This window comes from Argopecten irradians, chromosome 1 (genome assembly GCF_041381155.1).
Source record: "Argopecten irradians isolate NY chromosome 1, Ai_NY, whole genome shotgun sequence".
NCBI lineage: Eukaryota > Metazoa > Mollusca > Bivalvia > Pectinida > Pectinidae > Argopecten > Argopecten irradians.
This window is the reverse complement of record NC_091134.1, coordinates 5,505,845-5,528,619: the sequence shown is the minus strand read 5'-3', so window position 1 is coordinate 5,528,619 and position 22,775 is coordinate 5,505,845. Positions and strand designations below refer to the sequence as shown.

The window sequence follows — 22,775 nt, the reverse complement described above, 5'->3', positions numbered from 1 at the left end:
TGGATTGTAACCAAATTTGGCCACAAACATTCTTAGGGGACAGGGGAACAGAACTTGTATAAATTTTGGCTCTGACCGCCCGGGGGCAGGAGGGGCGGGGCCCAATAGGGGAATTAGAGGTAAATCCTATAAATCGCTACTTGTCCTAGAGTTCTGCATGGATTGTAACCAAATTTGGCCACAAACATTCTTAGGGGACAGGGGAACAGAACTTGTATAAATTTATATCAAGTGTTGTTATTTTTCTGGTCGATCCAAAATCCAAGATGGCCGCCATCTTGAAACACATTTTGAACTTCTCAAGTTCTACCGGTACAATTTGGCTGAAACTTGCATGAAATGATCCTGACATGGTCCCGACAAAGTGTTGTTATTTTTCGGGTTGATCTGAAATCCAAGATGGCCGCCACAGCCGCCATCTTGAAAACACATTTTGAACTTCTTCTCAAGTTCTACCTGTGCGATTTGGCTGAAACCTGCATGAAATGATCCTGACATGGTCCTGACAAAGTGTTGTTACATCTCTGGTTGATCCCAAATCGAAGATGGCTACCATGACACTATATCTAATTAATTTCCTATATGATTATTGCCAAGGTAGTCAGATGCCCTCAGGCCTCTTGTTACATTTACCTGTGACTTTAGTAAAACTGATCACAGGAGAATCTTGTGTTAGGTTGGAAGCATGAACTCAAGAGGAACCTCAAATATAGAAATTACTCTAAAAGCAATTGACAACTTGCCATACTATATATAGATATCTCATAGTTAAACATTATCTGTTCTCCACCAATGTTATTAGGGGGGAGTCGAAACTTATGTAGGTACATGTATACAAGTAAACATTACCCTAGCAATTGTGCTAAGAACACCACTTGGCCATTTTGATTTTGAGATACTTTCCTACTTTGGACATGTCATGTGATTCCCACATGATTTAGTACAATATAGGGTGTTAAACATTGTATCTTCTGTAGTTTTAGGTTATTAGCAAGAAGTTGAAACCTGGAATCTCCTGCTCCATTTCTGCTCAATTAAAGTATGTGGAAGAGAGACTGTTAATTGTATTTCAAGTTCAATTTCGTATACACAGAAATCTGTCTGATATTAAAACTTTGTCTTTGATAATACTAAGTGAAGACCGATAGAATCATTTATTTCAATTAAGTTTTATTCACTTTTGAATTTATAAATGAGTAGATGCTGCTTGAAGAAATTGGATGCAATCCTTGATCGATGAAAGCATGCCAACTTTTCTTAATGTTATACCCTGGTTAATCTTGAAACTTTTAGCCAGACAAAGACTACAGTTTGAAAGACAAAGTAGGAGTGTATTTATTTTACTGAAAAAATATTTCATTTAACCATTTAGTTACAGAAATTGCCTTCCTTCATAAAGAAAAAAAGCAACTTCAACATGATTGCCAAATATCTCGGCAAACATGGTTGCCAAATACCTCAGCAAACTATAAAAAGATCGTTACGACATTTCGGAGCAGATGTTTTCCACTACACATAGTATTTTCCATAGTAATCACTAGGGATAGGCTGAAGTCCTGGTGTTGTTTCAAAGAGGGTCAGTATAGGCCACGTAAGATGCATTTTCAAATGTGTTCTTTTCCAATATGGCGATCATTTTTTCAGCTGAAGCGTCACAAGATAGGACTCGTCCGTCTGTGTATGCAGCTGAAATGGAAATACCAACATCAGCAAAAAGGGGAAATGTTCGAACATTTATTACCGGTAGTTTCTAATTTTCACAATTGCTCTTGACGCTTACTTGAATAATTTTTTTCTGAAATGAAAACGTTTTTAAATTTTGTGCTTTAAACAGTAGCAAATGGACACCATTTGGTCTAGAAAAATATTTGTCACTGATATTCTGACATATTCAGCTCATTGCTAACTTGCATTATAATGAGGGCAGTACTTTGCCTAAATTGGTATAACATGCTCCACCACTGAAAGAGCTTGAACAATAATTGGTGTTTACACATGTACATGCATATTTAATGAAGACAAAATTATATAATGTAACTTTCTTTTACTTCTTGTGGATGTACAACCAATACTTCATTTGATAAAGGACATAGTGTCGTGGACATTTCTTGGGCTGAAATTAATTATTCTTAACATTTTTATCTGGAACTAAAATAAGAAGCTCAAACTTTTTAATCATGGTAATGGTATAAAGTAAGTAACTTTAATTATCCCACCATCATTGTCCGCGGTCCGTCCTTCTGTTCATTCACAATTCTTGTTACCACAATTTCTCAGAATTACTGAAAGGATCTGTCTTAAATTTCATGTGCAAATTCCCCTAGGGCCCTAGTTGTGCATATTGCATTTTGGTACCATTTTGGATTTTGATAATTGAAGTTTGTATTGGTACTACTTACCTTTGATCCTTATCTATTGTATTGGTACTACTTACCTTTGATCCTTATCTATCGTATTGGTACTACTTACCTTTGATCCTTATCTATCGTATTGGTACTACTTACCTTTGATCCTTATCTATCGATCCTTATCTATCGTATTGGTACTACTTACCTTTGATCCTTATCTATTGTATTGGTACTACTTACCTTTGATCCTTATCTATCGTATTGGTACTACTTACCTTTGATCCTTATCTATTGTATTGGTACTACTTACCTTTGATCCTTATCTATCGTATTGGTACTACTTACCTTTGATCCTTATCTATCGTATTGGTACTACTTACCTTTGGTCCTTATCTGTTGTATTGGTACTACTTACCTTTGATCTACTTATCTATTGTATTGGTACTATACTTACCTTTGATCCTTATCTATTGTATTGGTACTACTTACCTTTGATCCTTATCTATCGTATTGGTACTACTTACCTTTGATCCTTATCTATTGTATTGGTACTACTTACCTTTGATCCTTATCTATTGTATTGGTACTACTTACCTTTGATCCTTATCTATCGTATTGGTACTACTTACCTTTGATCCTTATCTATCTTATTGTATTGGTACTACTTTACCCTTTTGATCCTTATCTATCGTATTGGTACTACTTACCTTTGATCCTTATCTATTGTATTGGTACTACTTACCTTTGATCCTTATCTATTGTATTGGTACTACTTACCTTTGATCCTTATCTATTGTATTGGTACTACTTACCTTTGATCCTTATCTATTGTATTGGTACTACTTACCTTTGATCCTTATCTATTGTATTGGTACTACTTACCTTTGATCCTTATCTATTGTATTGGTACTACTTACCTTTGATCCTTATCTATCGTATTGGTACTACTTACCTTTGATCCTTATCTATTGTATTGGTACTACTTACCTTTGATCCTTATCTATCGTATTGGTACTACTTACCTTTGATCCTTATCTATCGTATTGGTACTACTTACCTTTGATCCTTATCTATTGTATTGGTACTACTTACCTTTGATCCTTATCTATCGTATTGGTACTACTTACCTTTGATCCTTATCTATTGTATTGGTACTACTTACCTTTGATCCTTATCTATCGTATTGGTACTACTTACCTTTGATCCTTATCTATTGTATTGGTACTACTTACCTTTGATCCTTATCTATCGTATTGGTACTACTTACCTTTGATCCTTATCTATCGTATTGGTACTACTTACCTTTGATCCTTATCTATTGTATTGGTACTACTTACCTTTGATCCTTATCTATCGTATTGGTACTACTTACCTTTGATCCTTATCTATTGTATTGGTACTACTTACCTTTGATCCTTATCTATCGTATTGGTACTACTTACCTTTGATCCTTATCTATTGTATTGGTACTACTTACCTTTGATCCTTATCTATTGTATTGGTACTACTTACCTTTGATCCTTATCTATCTGTATTGGTACTACTTACCTTTTGATCCTTATCTATTGTATTGGTACTACTTACCTTTGATCCTTATCTATCGTATTGGTACTACTTACCTTTGATCCTTATCTATCGTATTGGTACTACTTACCTTTGATCCTTATCTATTGTATTGGTACTACTTACCTTTGATCCTTATCTATTGTATTGGTACTACTTACCTTTGATCCTTATCTATTGTATTGGTACTACTTACCTTTGATCCTTATCTATTGTATTGGTACTACTTACCTTTGATCCTTATCTATCTATTGGTACTACTTACCTTTGATCCTTATCTATCGTATTGGTACTACTTACCTTTGATCCTTATCTATCGTATTGGTACTACTTACCTTTGATCCTTATCTATTGTATGGCTACTTATGGTACTATGTATTGTTACTTACCTTTGATCCTTATCTATTGTATTGGTACTACTTACCTTTGATCCTTATCTATCGTATTGGTACTACTTACCTTTGATCCTTATCTATCGTATTGGTACTACTTACCTTTGATCCTTATCTATCGTATTGGTACTACTTACCTTTGATCCTTATCTATCGTATTGGTACTACTTACCTTTGATCCTTATCTATCGTATTGGTACTACTTACCTTTGATCCTTATCTATTGTATTGGTACTACTTACCTTTGATCCTTATCTATTGTATTGGTACTATACTTACCTTTGATCCTTATCTATTGTATTGGTACTACTTACCTTTGATCCTTATCTATTGTATTGGTACTACTTACCTTTGATCCTTATCTATTGTATTGTACTACTTACCTTTGATCCTTATCTATTGTATTGGTACTACTTACCTTTTGATCCTTATCTATCGTATTGGTACTACTTACCTTTGATCCTTATCTATTGTATTGGTACTACTTACCTTTGATCCTTATCTAGTTGTATTGGTACTACTTACCTTTGATCCTTATCTATTGTATTGGTACTACTTACCTTTGATCCTTATCTATTGTATTGGTACTTACTTACCTTTTGATCCTTATCTATTGTATTGGTACTACTTACCTTTGATCCTTATCTATTGTATTGGTACTACTTACCTTTGATCCTTATCTATTGTATTGGTACACTACTTACCTTTGATCCTTATTTACTACTTACCTTTTTATCCTTAACTGTTGTATTGGTACTACTTATACCCTTTGTATTGATCAATTATCCTATCGTATTGGTACTACATACCTATGAATGCCATATCTATCGTATTTTGTTTACCTTTGATCCTTACTTACCTTTGGTACTCCTTATCTATCTATCGTATTTGGGGGGGTATTGGTACTACTATACCTTTGTTATCTATCGTATTGGCACTACCTTCATCCTATGTGTTGTAATCCTTTATCTATTGATATTGGTACTGTACTTTACCTTTGGATCCTTATCTATTGTATTTGGTACTATACTTACCTTTGATCCTTATCTAATTGTATTAGAGTACTCACCTAACTATCCTTATCTATAGTATTGGTTTACTATTACTCATTGCTTATATGTATATGTATTGTGCCTACTACTTACCTTTTCGATCCTTATCTATCGTATTGGTACTACTCCTTACCTTGGATCCTTATCTATTGTATTGGTACTTACTTACCTTTTACCTTTGTGATCTACATTATCTAGATCGTTATCTATCGATTAGGTACATACTTAAACCTTTGATCCTTATCTATTTGTATTGGTACTACTTACCTTTGACCTTATCTATTGTATTGGTACTACTTACCTTTGATGTATCTATGTATATCGATTTATGCTTTGGTCGGCTTACTACTTACCTTTGACTCTTATCGATCATTATTGGTACTACTTTAACCTTTGATCCTTATCTATCGTATTGGTGTACTACTTACCTTTGTTCCTTATCTGTCGTATTGGTACTACTACCTTTGATCCTTATCTATCGTATTGGTACTACTTAACCTTTGATCCGCTGCATCTACTGTTTATTGGGACTACCACTTACTTTGATCCTATCTATCTATCGTATTGGTACTACTTACCTTTGTTTGATCCTTTATTCTGATTGTTATTGGTATTCTACTCTAACCTTTGATCCTTATCTATTGTATTGGTACTGGAGCTACTTAACTTACCCTTTGATCCTTATCTATCGTATTGGGTACTACTTACCTTTTATCCTTATTATTATCGTACTTGGTATCTAATTACCTTTGATCCTTATCTATTGTATCTTACTCTTGATATCACTACGTACTTTAGATGCCTTATCTATTCTGTCTTGGTACTACTTACTCTTTGATCCTTATCTATTGTGGATGGGTACTACTATACCGTTTGATGTCCTTATCTATCGTTTTGGTACTGGCCTAGACTTACCCTTTGAATCCTTTATCTATCGTATTGTACTATCTTACCTTTGGTCCTTATCTATCGTGATTGTATTATTACCTACTTATTCCTTATCTGCATTGTATTGGTACTACTTAACACTTTGATCCTTATCTATCGTATTAGGTACATACTTACCTTTTGATCCTTATTATTTGTATTGGTACTACAAACTTACCTTTGTAATCGTATCTTAGCTTTGATACTGTCGATCTGCTTATCTATATCGTATTGTGGTAGCTCTACTTAACTTTTTTGATCTGGCTTATCTTATCGGCACGTAAACAGTCGGTATGTGGTACTACTTACCTTTGATCCCGTATTTCTATCGTATTTGGTTACTACTTACCTTTGATCGGCTTATCTATTGTATTGGTACTACTTACCTTTGATCCTTATCTATTGTATTGGTACTACTTACCTTTGATCCTTATCTATCGTATTGGTACTACTTACCTTTGATCCTTATCTATCGTATTGGTACTACTTTACCTTTGATCGCTTATTGATATGCTAATTCTCCTTTTATCGTTAATCGTATCGTGTTGCTAACTGTTACCTATTTATCGCATATCTTATCGTATTGGATACTTACTTACGCTTTGATCCTTTTCAATATCGTCCTAATACTAATTACCTTTGATCCTTATCTATTGTGTTCGGGTATACTCGGCTTTCATCCTTATTATATTGTATTGGTACATGTACTTACGCTTTCATCCTTAATCTATTGTATTGAGTTACTGGTGACCATTGTATCTTATCTATCGAGAATTGGAGATCATCTCCTTGCGATTCCGCTATCTAGTGTCGTATTGGTGTTACTACTTCGACTTGGATCGCACTAGGGGTTAATACGATTGCAATTGGGTCCACAATCTTACCATTGATTTATCGTATTGTATTGGTATTATCCCTTATCTATTGTATTGGTACTACTTACCTTTGATCCTTATCTAGGGTATCTATCGTATTGGGTACTACTTACCTTTGTCTTTGTATCTATGTATCTTTACTTTGATCCTATCGTATTGGTACTACTTACCTTTGATCCTTATCTATCGTATTGGTACTACTTACCTTTGATCCTTATCTATCGTATTGGTTACTACCTTACCTTTGAATTGGTACTTATCTTTGATCCTATATCTATCGTCACTTGGTATTGGTAACTACTTACCTTTGATCCTTATCTATTGTATTGGTACTACTTACCTTTGATCCTTATCTATTGTATTGGTACTACTTACCTTTGATCCTTATCTGTTTGTATTGGTACTACTTACCTTTGATCCCTTATCTGTTGTATTGGTACTACTTTACCTTTGATCCTTATCTATCGTATTGGTACTACTTACCTTTGATCCTTATCTATCGTATTGGTACTACTTACCTTTGATCCTTATCTATCGTATTGGTACTACTTACCTTTGATCCTTATCTATTTGTATTGGTACTACTTACCTTTGATCCTTATCTATCGTATTGGTACTACTTACCTTTTGATCCTTATCTATTGTATTGGTACTACTTACCTTGATCCTTATCTATCGTATTGGTACTACTACTTACCTTTGATCCTTATCTATTGTATTGGTACTACTTACCTTGATCCTTATCTATTGTATTGGTACTACTTACCTTTGATCCTTATCTAATTGTATTGGTACTACTTACCTTACATTTGGTCCTTATCTTTTGTGATTGGTACTACTTACCTTTTGATCCTTATCTATTGTATTGGTACTACTTACCTTTGATCCTTATCTATTGTATTGGTACTACTTACCTTTGATCCTTATCTATCGTATTGGTACTACTTACCTTTGATCCTTATCTATTGTATTGGTACTGACTTACCTTTGATCCTTATCTGTTGTATTGGTACTACTTACCTTTGATCCTTATCTATTGTATTGGTACTACTTACCTTTGATCCTTATCTATTTGTATTGGTACTACTTACCTTTGATCCTTTGTATTGGGACTCCCATTGATCCTTATCTATCGTATTGGTAACTACTTTGACCTTTGATCCTTATCTTTTTGATCGTTATTGGTACTACTTGACTACTTACTTTTGATCCCTTTGATCTATTGTATTGGTACTACTTACCTTTGATCCTTATCTATCGTATTGGTACTACTTACCTTTGATCCTTATCTGTTGTATTGGGTACTACTTACCTTTGATCCTTATCTATTGTATTGGTACTACTTACCTTTGATCCTTATCTATCGTATTGGTACTACTTACCTTTGATCCTTATCTATTGTATTGGTACCTACTTACTTTGATCCTTATCTATCCGTATTGGTACTTACTTACCTTTGATCCTTATCTATTGTATTGGTACTACTAACCTTTGATCCTATTCGAGAGGTCCTTATCTATCGTATTATCACGGACGTAGGTCAGCATTTTAGTATCCACGTGGCCTGGGGAATAGCTGAGGACCCGGATTGATGGATCTTCTGAGGACAACACCCGGAAATACATATCACGTGCAGCTTTAGCTTTTAAATAGAAATACATTTTTGATACTGAGACAGTATCCATAAGAACTAGGTCGTATGTTCAGAGGGATGAACCTGACCTACTTTTCATTATCAAATGAATCAAGTGCATAACAGTTTCTATAACCATTCGAAACAGAAAAAAAGTATTACGATATTTCAGAAAAAATAATGTGATAGAGGTACACAACCATTTGTGGTAAACCTCTCTATATTAGCACGTGACTTGCATAATTAATTGCATAATTAATACATATATGATCTGTATTTGTATTTAAATGAAGTACTGTCATATTTATGAATTTTGCTATCGTCAATTTTCATTTCGGTACTGTATTCTTGTCTACACAACGCCAATGGCTTTCGTAATATTCAGTTATTCGTAAACCTGTTCAAGCTACAGTAGAGCACCTCCTAGCAATAAGTTTTTGTCTTTACTATTTAACAGCATTAGGAAACACTTTGCATTTAGATATCGGTTACACGGAAAGCTAAATTAGTTCCACAAGTCTAAATGGATCGCCGGCATACCTTTTTGGTTGCATTGAAATAAACTAAAACTAATCCTCACTATCCCCAATGTCTTAAACTAAGAGTCGGCATTTCCTCCAAATTTGACCTCTTCCCGAAAAGTTGATTTACATGTATTTAATGATAGACTATAACCATGGTATGAACTATTTGGAAAAAATGCAGAAGAATTTATAACAAATGCGCTATAACCCTGGCATGAACAATTGGAAAAATGTATAAGAACTTGTAACAAATGCACTCAGTTATATACTAATTAGATCTCCTGGTTTACCTGTACAGTATGTGCTCATAGTTTTGTAAGGTCTAATCGCATTCCCCGACGTTACATTGATAACGACCCGGCTTTTCACTTCAGAAAACATGTTAAGGAACGTAGAATTAAGGAGTATCATTCCAACGACGTTGACGTTGAAAAGGCGGACTAATGACGTCACATCTGTCAAGTCCCATGTCCATTTGGTTACGTCCCCTACTAATGCGCAATTATGCACTATGATAACTTGCTCGAATCCCCGTACTTCTAAATTGTCTGTTTTCAAAATATCCACAAATATATGGTCGAAAACAGTTTGATCCATTTCACCCTGGTCGAATGCTCGTGTCCGGATTCGTACGTCTGGATGTGACATCGATAACTCCGAAACAAGACTTTCTTGTCCTGTGTTGCTAGGTGAAAGAAACACAAAAAATGATGCCGTTGGAAGTTTTGCTACCAATTTGGAAGCAATACTTCTGCCCAGACCTCGACCTACGCCGGTGACTACAACAAAACTTTTCTTTTCTAGAATATCTGGCACTGAGTTGGCCATTATGACTAACGAATAAACAGAAGGAAAATATGTAACCAACTGAATTTACTTAAAACCTACCGAAAACGTTACATATACAGACTGGCATGTGATCGCCAGTGACTAAGAGCGTGACCGACTCGGGCCTTTGTTGTACGACTTCAGTCGACTTTAAGTATCATTGTACATGTGTAAGTTACACATTGCTTTATTGATGGACACAATGTGTGGCGTAAATGTCACTTTTCTCCTTACACAGTGGTGTATGTCCCTATGTGATGTTACTTCTAATCTGTAACTTATCGTATAAATAACTAGATTGGTACCTTTTCTATGTTCGTATCTATGACGAATATCCTTCCGCTTTTTGGTAATATGACTTCATAAACCGAAAAGATATTGAAAATACAAGGAGCTTATATTTAGAACGAATATATGTAGCCGACCTGCTTTGCTTTATGGCTATGCCATAAAAGTCACCATTATCATTTAACTTGAAAGACGTGTCAGGTTTTTAGTGGCGGAGAACCCGGGGAAAAAACACCGATCAGCGGTCAGTACCTAGCAACTGATTTCAACGCTCGACCCAGATCACTATATTTGAAAGTAAACACGCAATTACTAGTTACCCATAATACATCTTCATATTTCGGCCAATGGCATGAATGAGGAATAAGTACGTGACTCTTTTTACTACGTTTTTACTACAAAACAACACGTGTTTTGTACCATTTGGGGGAATATCCCCCGCGGATCATGGTTTCATTTCCAAAGTCGTGAAACAGATTGAATTTCAGAAATATATATTTGCATTTATCTTTTTACCGAAGCGTCCTACGTCGGGAATCTACGGCGGCGTATTAGGGCCACTATATAATTTAATTTATCTTGTACGTACAAGATAGTATCTTGTACGTACAAGTTAGTATCTTGTACGTACGTATCTTGTACGTACAAGTTAGTATCTTGTACGTACAAAGTTAGTATCTTGTACGTACAACTTAGTTTCTTGTACGTACAAGATAGTATCTTGTACGTACAACTTAGTATCTTGTACGTACAAGATAGTATCTTGTACGTACAACTTAGTATCTTGTACGAACAACTTAGTATCTGGTACGTACAAGATAGTATCTTGTACGTACAAGATAGTATCTTGTACGTACAAGATAGTATCTTGTACGTACAACTTAGTATCTTGTACGTACAAGTTAGTATCTTGTACGTACAACTTAGTATCTTGTACGTACAAGTTAGTATCTTGTACGTACAAGTTTCTATCTTGTACGTACAACTTATAGTATCTTGTACGTACAACTTAGTATTTTGTACATACAAGTTGAGTTGAACTGCTGTTCATCACCGCAGAATTGAGTCACCCGCCTGATATTTTTCGTAATTAAAGATAGTCGATCTAATTTGCATTGCTTCAAGTACGATCACAGGTTTATAAACTTATTTGACAATATTAAAAATATCGATATATATTAATGAGGACAATATCTTTTTCACAATCGTAATATGAAATTGCCGTATTATGAGTTGAAACTGTATAGTCACTTGCATTATTTTGAAACTGGCACTGTATAGTTCCTTCCGAGGAAACTGTATAGTCATAGTCGCTTGTTTTATAACAAGATACATTTAGTGATAAAATGGATATGATATATCTCCGATGAATGATAAGTTTTATCTATTAAAAAGAGGAGCAAACAAATTCGTAATTTTCTTCAGTAATAAAAGTTAAATACTTCACACTTGTGCCATTATTGGAAAAGTTTGAGCATTTATTTTACTTCAGAATAGTAGTATTGAAAATAATTAACTGCCTCCGAAAACAATTTTAGGCATTATGCCCTAATTCGAATGATTTACTGATTGCACAGACAACAAAAGCAAAACAAATTATTTCATATATGTTTTTGTGTTTATTAGACATATATACACACATCAATTATTGTCAAAATGATGATCATAGTTAATACTCTGTTATAAACATTTACATCTATATGTTCGGAAACTTATCACAGCATTACAACTCCACAACATGTCGCAAGGTATTCTTTTTTCCCTTTGGCTTATACAAAGGGTACGTAATATACGTATAGCTTCATGCGATACCATGGTGACAGTAAATCAGCCACAGCCTTTAATACCGTGAGTTTCAACATTATACTATCTTGTACGTACAAGATAGTAACTTGTACGTACAAGATACTAACTTGTACGTACAAGATACTAAGTTGTACGTACAAGATACTATCTTGTACGTACAATATACTAAGTTGTACGTACAAGATACTAACTTGTACGTACAAGATACTAAGTTGTACGTACAAGATACTATCTTGTACGTACAAGATACTAAGTTGTACGTACAAGATACTATCTTGTACGTACAAGATACTAACTTGTACGTACAAGATAAATTAAATTATATAGTGGCCCTAATACGCCGCCGTATTACGCTCATTAATATATATCTATATTTTTAATATTGTCAAATAAGTTAATAAACCTGTAATCGTACTTGAAGCAATGCAAATTAGACCAACTATCTTTAATTACGAAAAATATCAGGCGGGTGACTCAATTCTGCGGTGATGAACAGCAGTTCAACTCAACTTGTATGTACAAAATACTAAGTTGTACGTACAAGATACTATCTTGTACGTACAAGATACTATAAGTTGTACGTACAAGATAGTAACTTGTACGTACAAGATACTATCTTGTACGTACAAGATACTAAGTTGTACGTACAAGATACTAACTTGTACGTACAAGATACTAACTTGTACGTACAAGATACTAAGTTGTACGTACAAGATACTATCTTGTACGTACAAGATACTAAGTTGTACGTACAAGATACTATCTTGTACGTACAAGATACTAACTTGTACGTACAAGATACTAACTCGTACGTACAAGATAAATTAAATTATATAGTGGCCCTAATACGCCGCCGTAGAATAACAGTTCAAAGTGCACGTGAAAAAACTATCCTCGATTTTTTTTTTCTGAAATTGTAACAAAAGTATACATTACCATATTTCTCTATATGGATTTTGTAATTATCTATTACTAAAAAGTTTTACATTAAAAAATGTGGCACTTAACATGTAGATGATATAACTTTCATAACTGATATTGTCGATACTAAATACTGTTATCCAATTTCAAAGCATATCATGCGTGGATAAATGAACACGTGTACATGTTCCTGGGTCATATACCTCGTGTACATAATCAGAAGTCATGTTAAAACATGAAAATAAATGTCTCGCGATATCTTACGTCGTGTGCGCACCATACCTACGTGAGAAATGCGAGTGGATTAACAGAATGAATAGGGAGAATGTAAGATAGTCAACGAAACCACTACTGTTGTTCTTTCTTGCCGAGGTACGCGAGTATACATGTACATGTAAATGTATTAAAAATTGATGATTCTGAATATAAAGGCAAATAATTGGAGTTACAAAAAATATGCGTTGATTCTTCTGTTAATGCAAAATCAAAGCAATTCTGACATCCTTATAATTTTCTCTGTTGGTTGCTATTCATATTGAACTATCAAATTAATTGTTTAACAAATTAATTGTTTTGCAAATTAATTGTTTTAACACTTTGAACTGTTATTTATATGCATGTACATTTTTAAAGTATGTACAGTACATGTATACATGAAAACCGTAATTACAAATTCGTTATGCCTTTATATAACAAACGCTCCGGTGGTAAGATAGATACAAATATGTTATTACAGGCTGTAAGAATTCCAATGCGGTTTCCGACGTTGGAGATATAACCACGTCCCGGGAGGATTTCACCCAAAGATTGAACTAATATTAATTGTACATGGCCATTAAAACCGTTATAAAAATCGTTATGCCTTAAATTTATATAACAAACGCTCCGGTAAAAAAAATAGATACAAACTCGGATATTCCCCCAAATGGTACATATATCTCATTCATGCCATTGGCCGAAATATGAAGGTGTATTATGGGTAACTAGTGATGTGTGATTGCGTGTTTACTTTCAATTGCCAAATATAGTGATTTCTCAGACCTGATGACTTCATCTTGACCAGTCGTATAGCCGTGGTGTGCGTGATGCCCGATGTCGTTCAGGTTGCGATCAGGCCCACATAGACGCATCCTCGATACTCCAGGGCTTCCGATCACTTACGATCTCTACACCCCTGGACTATCTCATAGTAAAACTGGAGGCAACAGAATAGAACAGGTAACTTAGTCATTTGATGTACATCAAAAGAGCCGTATTTAACGGTACTGTGGTTGACTCTGTGGCTTTGATGTTAGGCGTCGCTCTCTCTGTAGTCTTCAAATGAAATATTTGCTAGCCCGTGATTGGTCAAATGTTTTCCGCTGAGCTGCCTTCAATTTCACTGTGAGATAGTCCAGGGGTGTAGAGATCGTAAGTGATCGGAAGCCCTGGAGTATCGAGGATGACATAGATGTCATAATAATTTTTGTAATGTTCATCGACTTTATTTTCTTTTACAAATATAAACAATATTGCAATTCATCAAAAATAACAATAATAAACATCAAGTGAAAAGAGTTGCATTTAAATGAAAAACATCCTCTCTCCTGACCCCACAACCGGTTTTCACTAAGACGAACGAATGTTTATGAGAAAGTCTAAATACTGTTGTTAGGATCAGATAAAAGTCGGACAATCACATGGAAACTTCAAATATGTTGTAAATGTATGTAAAATCACATCATGTAAATAAAGCAACGTAGATATCACATCACTATATAATGTGCGTGATGTCACAGATGAAATCGCTAACCGATAATATGTCGGGACTTTGACACTGATGTACGCTAATAAGTGTGACGATATGTTCGTACTCATAGTGCTATACTTTTTTCTGTGTACATGTGCCCGGGTTGTCTTTAATATTTCACGTATATGTAGAGAGTGAGTCACCATAATTCTGTATCCGACCATCACCAGTGCTTCCCACTATTATCTTGTCTCGGTAGCAAAAGTAAGTTGTCAGCTTCCGTTTTCGACATCTAATCCTGCCATTTCCGCAATTTCCGTCTAAAAGAACACTATAATTCTCTGTTTGAGGCGCCTTTTGTTGTACTTTCACCAATGAGGTCCATGGTGATGATGATGATGGTGACGATGACCATGATGAGGATGGAAAGGTCCAAATCTCGGCCCGCGACCGAAGTGAATGTCGATCCTCGGGGGTGGGGGCCCGGGGAGAATGACTGGGGGTTGTGGCTGTACCACGGGGTACACTACTGCTGGCTGCTGAGGGGGGTAGGTCACCGAGGGCTGGGGGTACGTCTGTGGCGCCGAGTAAGGCTGGGGGTATGGTTGGGGGTAAGTTTGGGGGTACGGTGGTCCTGTCGGGATTGGCGCGGGGTACCCTGGCTGGGCTGGCGGAGGATGTACTGTAACATTCACAGCTGGCGGCCGATACATTGTCGTTCTAAATATTTTTACTCTGGAAAAAAAAGGAATTATATTTTCGTTACATCAACATTAAACTGTCCCAGAAATAGGACCTATTTCCTACTATGGTGAGGACAGACTTACGATTACAGTTAGTTATACCAATACTTTATAAGTTACATTATAGCAAGGATTTTATAGTAAAACCATGCGGGTCATTCTCTGTTACATCTAGATGTTTCCTGATATCGACTCATGTCTGATCATGTTGTATATAAAAAAATAGAAGCACAACACATCATCAATTCCGAATTATGATATATTTTATTGGGTGTCGGGGTGGGTGGTGGTGAGTGAAGGGGAGCGAGTCTGTTGTACAGGTTATAATAAGACATGATATACAAATGTATACTTGATTTTTTTGTAGTGTGTAGATTTATAGTTGTAAAAGCCTTACTTTCCCTTCTATGTGGGTATGCCAATATATAGATTTGAATAAATACCTGATTGTGTCGACAGATCCGTGGTTATGTTGAGCAACACACCCTGGCCTGGCTATATAAACAATACACCACTTGACAGTTTATTTTTAGACTGTGACATACACCTACGTATATACATCGTCATGTGATCACTGGATCATGTGATGGGTGTTTTTGTTTACAGACAGAATTACGTGGAGTAGAGTTCTATTTTTTATGTGAACAAAGATATAGGATACCATAGGATGCTCCAAAAGAACACAAGTTTGTAAATAAACTACCTCCCGAAAGGACAACGGAGTTCGGGAGTTCGTCAGTCGTTAAAAGGCTACAATAAGTGGGAGGTTGCGCTAACCTATTTTATTCCACATGGACCTAGCACGATTTTTTTAACCAACTGTATTTATATATAATATGATATTTATATAATACATGTATATTATAAATACTGTTGACTAGAAATTCGTGCCAGGTCCTCGTATTTTACGCCATAGAGTAATACCAACTCTCAGTTACCAAAATGACAGAAATCCAATATAAAATGCATATATTTAAATACATCGCATTGTGGTGTTTGTTTCCGATAAATAACAAAAAGTAGTTGTTCAGATTCCAATTTCTCGAAACAAGAGGGAAAAAATTATTAGTCAAATGATACCAAAACATCTGATGTAATTCTAAAAACATTTCATTAATACAATATTCTAACACACAAGATGGTGCCATTGAAGTAAACATATTTTTTTTATATAAAAATGCATTAAAGACCATCTGAACTGAAAGTAAATTTAATGAATATGTTCATGAACAGTATATGTGTCTGTATCCTGCAAGAAATGGTTCCAAAGCCTTTATCTATTAACAATGACACACATGTACATTTTAGCAGTTATACCGACGCGTAATGTCGACAAGGGCTAGCTTGTTGGACCAAGCAAGTGAATGAAAACCAACAACATGATATGAGTTGAAAATGGCCGTTTATTATGATAAACGACGAGATATGACATAAACATTAAATGATTCTTATAATCATTTTTATAAAGCATATAAGCAAATTTTAAGATATGGTCCAAGGTGGGGATAAAAAGCGCCCCATCCATAGTTAATGAAAATTCTTACATATATACATGTTATACCTATTAAGTAAAACATGAAAAAGAATCTTGACATGTGTCATGGTCAAAAGCAAGAGACAACTTGCATATTTTAAGTTTGAAATATACGAATTTTACCATATGATCCATATGACATCTGCTAACCCGACTACTTTACATGTTCTATTACTAAAGCGAGTCTTGGGTGAAAAGACATCGTGTTTGATCTGGGTTTTTTTAAACTATTCTTCTGCACAAACGTTGTATTCAAAGGGTCTCCGATATGATTAGAGAAATGCCGATGAACGTGCCACCATTTTGTAGGACATGGGTTGGTCAAAAATCTAATATGGTCGCTATGACCTGACTTCCTGTTTTAAACGTATATCAATATTTTGTTAACCGCTTGACGAATTTCTCTTTTTTTGTGGATATGTTATGAATTATCATGATTCGAGCAAGTCACAAATGCAACACTTTTCTGTAAAACGCCAACTTTTGGTGGGAAATAAGGGTCAAAGTTCAAAAGTGCAATTTTCGGGGGGAAAAAACCATTAAAAAATCTTCTCAAGTCCTAGAGTGTGGGTTTCATTAGTTTAATGTCCTATTAACAGCCAGGGTCATGTACTGACGTGCCAGATTTGTTGGTAGAGGAAAGCCGGAGTATCCGAAGAAAAATTACCGCCCAGCGGGCAGTACCTGGCAGCTGCCCCACATGGGAGTCGAACTCGCATCTTAGAGGTGGAGGGCTTGAAGTAATAATTCGGGACACCTTAACTACTTGGCTACCGCGGCTCCACGTTCTCAAGTTCTAGAAGGCCCAGAGACCTAATATTAGATCTGTACAGCATGCTGACATAAACACTGTATGGAAATGACACCAGAACTAGGTATCCTCTGAATCTTACCTCTTTTTCTCACTCTCGCTTCAGGGGATACCAAGTTCCGGTGTCATTACCATACGGTGATAAATATATATCAATTTTGTTAATGTGATTGACTTTAACCTTAATTCAAGATCGCTTTGTCCAAAATTCAAAAATTTTCGAATGACTTCTTTTTTCTGCAACTTTAGAAGGCATAGAGGCCTAATATTAGGGCTGTAGCATGATGATATAAATGTCTATTAAGTTTGTTAATATGATTAACCTTGACCAGGGGCATAGGAAGCGGGGCCTTCTGCACATTTTTGTACTTTATTTTTAAAAACTTTCCGCTGCACGTACGTAATGTGCAAATAATGAAAATTCAATACACACGAACTAGACTAAAAATGTCTATCAAGGGATTACATTATTTCAAAAAGAGCTTCTTAAAAGACCAATTTATTTATATGTCTTAGCAAGACAATCAATTCATTATCATGTTGAGTTACCCATCAATGTGCCGATGGTGTGAATCCGGTATGTTCAGATCGAGCTGGGTTGCATAATGGTATGACGACACTCACAATTATGATTTCTAAATGCAGGTAACTTTAAATCGAAAAATTACCGTGTTAAGAACGCTTTCAAATCATCAAAATACATTGTAAAAATCAGCCATTCCAAATCGTAATATTTTTTTCTCAAGGGAGATCCCCGGTAAAAATCAGCCATTCCAAATCGTAATATTTTTTTTCTCAAGGGAGATCCCCGAGCCCCCCAAACAACAAAATACATCTTAAAACTCGTCTCAGCCATTCTAAAACGTAAAAATTTCCCACTGTTGACCTTGACTCAAGGTCACAGGGGCCAAAAAGTGAAATCTTCAAATTTCTTCCTGTGAAGTTCTAGAAAGCCTAGAAACCTATGTCTGTAGCATGCTGACATAAATGACTACCAAGTTTGTTAATATGAATGCTTGACGTTCATTCAAGGTCACACAGGCTTAAAATCTTAAAATCTTCAAATTGCTTCTGATGAAGTTGTAGAAGGCCTAGAAATCTAATATAAGACCTGTAGCATGCTGACATTTAAATGCCTATTATATTTGATAAGGATGACATTGACTTTCATTCAAGGTCACAAGGGGCCAACAAGAGGCCTAGGGCCTTCATGGTCATCTGACTACCTTAGCAGTAGCTGTATTGGAAATTAATTACATAAGGTGTCATGGTAGCCATCTTCGATTTGGGATCAACCAGAGATGAAACAACACTTTGTCAAGATCATATCAGGGTAATTCCAGGCAAGTTTTAGTCAAATCGCACCGGTAGAACTTGAGAAGATCAAAATGTGTTTTCAAAGTGGCGACTGTGGAGGTCATCATGGATTCCAGATCGACCCAACAAATAAAACACTTGGTCGGGACCATGTAAGGATCATTTCATGTTAGTTTCAGCCAAACATTTTGTTGGGACAATGTCAGTATCATTTCAGACAAGTTCCAGCAAAATCGCACTGGTAGAACTTATAAATATGTTCAAACTATATTTTCAAGATGGCGGGTGTGGCTGCCATCTTGGATTTCTGATCAACATAAAATATAACAACACTTGGTCGGGACCATGTCAGGATCATTTCATGCAAGTGTCGGCTAAATCACACTGGTAGAACTTGAGAAAGTTCAAAATTCACGATTTTAGAATAATTGACCCCCATGACCTTGAAATATCAAATATCACAACTTTGGTAGCCCCCTATCCCAGCATGCTACCGGTCAAATATGAGTACCTTGGACCTTTCGACTCGTAAGAAGAAGTCATTCAAAGATTTTAGCCTACTTGACCCCCTGTGACCTTGAAAGTAGTTCAAGGTCATTCATTTTCACTATTTTGGTCGCCTTTATCCCAGCATAGCACAGGCTAACTATGAGTACCCTGGACCTTTCGGTAGGTTGGAAGATGTTGTTCAAAGATTTTTGCATATTTGACCCCCTGTGACCTTTAAAGTAGGTCAAGGTCATTCATTTTCACAACTTTGGTAGCCCTCCATTCCAGCATGCTATAGGCCAAATATGAGTACCCTGGACATTTCGATTAGTAAGAAGAAGTCATTCAAAGATTTCAGTCTATTTGACCCCCCTGTGACCTTGAAAGAAGGTCAATTTTATTCATTTTCACAACTTTGGTCGCCCTTTATCCCAGCATACCATAGGCGAAATACGAGTACCCTGGACCTTTTGGTTAGTTAGGAAAAGTCATACCATAGGCGATTCAAAGATTTTAGCATGTTTGACCCCTGTGATCTTGAAAGTAGGTCAAGGTCAATCATTTTCACATCTTTGGTTGCTTTTTGTCCCAGCATACCACAAACCAAATATGAGAACCCTGGACTTTTCGGTTAATTAAAAGAAGTCATTCAAATATTTTGGCCTATTTGACCCAATTGTGACCTTGAAAGTAGATCAAGGTCATTTATTTTTACAAATTTGGTAGCCCTTCATCCCAGCATACCATAGGCCAAATATGAGTAACCTGGACATTTCGGTTAGGTAGAAGAAGTCGTTCAATGATTTCAGCCTATTTGACCCCTGTGACCTTGAAAGTAGGTTAAGGTCATTCATTTTCACAAATTTGGTCGCCCTCGTTCCCAACATGCTACAGGCCAAATATGAGTACCCTGGACATTTGGTTAGTTGGAAGAAGTTGTTCAAAGATTTTAGCATATTTGACCCCTGTGATCTTGAAAGTAGGTCAAGTTCATTCATTTTCACAACTTTGGTAGCCCTTCATAACAGCATACCACAGGCCAAATATGAGTAACCTGGACATTTCGGTTAGGTAGAAGAAGTCGTTCAAAGATTTCAGCGTATTTGACCCCTGTGACCTTGAAAGTAGGTTAAGGTCATTCATTTTCACAAATTTGGTCGCTCTTTATCCCAGCATACAGCAGGCCAAATATGAGTACCCTGAACTTTTCGATTAGTAAGAAGTTGTTCAAAGATTTTAGCCTTTTTTGACCCCTGTGACCTTGAAAGTAGGTCAAAGTCATTCATTTTCACAAATTTGGTAGCCCTCGTTCCCAACATGCTTCAGGCCAAATATGAGTACCCTGGACATTTTGGTTAGTTGGAAGAAGTTGTTCAAAGATTTTAGCATATTTGACCCCTGTGATCTTGAAAGAAGGTCAAGTTCATTCATTTTCACAACTTTGGTAGCCCTTCATCCCAGCATACCACAGGCCAAATATGAGTAACCTGGACCTTTCAGTTAGTTAGAAGAAGTCGTTCAAAGATTTTAGCCTATTTGATCCCTGTGACCTTGAAAGTAAGTCAAGGTCACTGATTTTCACAACTTTGGTAACCCTCCATCCAAGCATGCTACAGGCCAAATATGGGTACTTAATTAGGCCTTACGGTTAATGAGAAGAAGTTGTTTGAATGAAAAGTTTACGCACAGCGGAAGGCGGACGACGACGGATGGTGCATGATGACTATAGGTCATCCTGACCCTTTGGGTCAGCTAGATGACCTAAAAATCCTATAAACTTAAAAGACATCTTTCTGTGAAGTTCTAGAAGGCCTAGAGACCTGATATTTGGCATGTAGCATACTGACATAACTGACTATCAAGTGTATTAATGTGATTGACCTTGGCCTATATTCAAAGTCACAGAGGCCAAAAATCCAAAAATATTTAAACTACTTGTCAAATTCTGAAAGGCAAAGAGGCCTGAATTGGGACCTGTAGCATGTTGAGGGCCTACCGAGTATGTTAATATAAATTACTTTGAATGCAATCTAATTAAAATTCGATGTTCATTATTTACTCTGTACACTCCGTATGAACATCTAACCACATCCCTATCTTCTGAGGCGTAACCACTGTCTCAGACATGGAGGCTGCCATTGTCAAAATAAACTTTCGGTAATCCTCGGATCGGTTCATAAATTTATTTGTGTAGAGAACTTCTGAATTCACACAATCTTGGCAGCGGCGATTTGATTGGTCGATCAAATATGAAAGCAAAGGTCATTCTGACGTGACCCCTATAGGGATGTGGTTAGATGTTCATACGGAGTGTACGGAGTAGATAATGAACATCGAATTTTAATTAGATCGCTTTGAATGAAATATTTTGTTGGTATAATGCCTAGCTGTCAAATTTTCCAATAGCAATATCTAGTTCTAGATCCGTATTCATATTCCTGTTACAAATGAATATAACAAAAAGATTATAAAGCATGTTTTATTCTTTGAATTTACATGTATAACATACTTTGATTTCAGTACATTGATAATCTCTAACAGTGTAACTACATAAACATAACATTAGAACATATGGGAGACCTAACAACAAACCAGCACATACACTTACATATAACTATTCATAATCTCATGTATACAGACATGTTCCAATTATTTATTTTAATTGTGTTTATAACCTCTTACTACAATGTACATGTTACAGTCAAGGTCATCTAAGGTCAATGTTAGGTTGTGCTAAATCAAACCTACAGACCTACAGTGGGTAGCAGACAAACAAGCAAAGTTGGTTTCATACTCATGACTCTCAGATGTAAAGCTAATTAATGGATACCAAGCCCGTACATATATCACTATCTACCCAATTTTATTATTGATTATTTTTAACCAATTAATGCTTATTGTTCATACCTGCCTTATTCACTTGTTACTAAGCAACAGTCACACAACATAACTTAACACACAATTAATCCTTATTTATCCATCTACACAAACTCTT

General features: G+C 35.8%; 1 protein-coding gene across 2 annotated transcripts; it reads right to left on the bottom strand.

The window, feature by feature from the left end:
- Positions 1 to 98: 98 nt before the first annotated feature.
- LOC138315972 (sepiapterin reductase-like) lies at positions 99 to 21,937 on the bottom strand. Of its 2 annotated transcripts, none has more exons than XR_011207569.1 (3): positions 21,840 to 21,937; positions 8,647 to 8,799; positions 99 to 1,686 (listed from the first exon to the last, which is right to left on the bottom strand). XR_011207569.1 is itself a non-coding variant. In XM_069257409.1 (3 exons), the coding sequence occupies exons 1-3, from the start codon at positions 10,140 to 10,142 to the stop codon at positions 1,568 to 1,570; spliced, it is 810 nt and encodes a 269-aa protein (XP_069113510.1). In that variant the 5' UTR covers positions 10,143 to 10,963; the 3' UTR covers positions 99 to 1,567. The 2 variants fall into 2 exon arrangements, 1 of the variants encoding a protein (XP_069113510.1); XM_069257409.1 differs by lacking the exon at positions 21,840 to 21,937 and adding an exon at positions 9,605 to 10,963.
- Between the last annotated feature and the right edge of the window lie 838 nt (positions 21,938 to 22,775).

Excerpts from the sequence above, each read along its gene's own strand:
- LOC138315972 (XM_069257409.1), bottom strand. The coding sequence starts at position 10,142 with ATGGCCAACTCAGTGCCAGATATTCTAGAAAAGAAAAGTTTTGTTGTA. Across the intron at positions 8,800-9,604 it reads TATGAGCACATACTGTACAG|CTAAAGCTGCACGTGATATG; the intron begins GTAAACCAGGAG and ends TCTATTTAAAAG. Across the intron at positions 1,687-8,646 it reads CCTCTCGAATAGGATCAAAG|CTGCATACACAGACGGACGA; the intron begins GTTAGTAGTACC and ends TTTCCATTTCAG.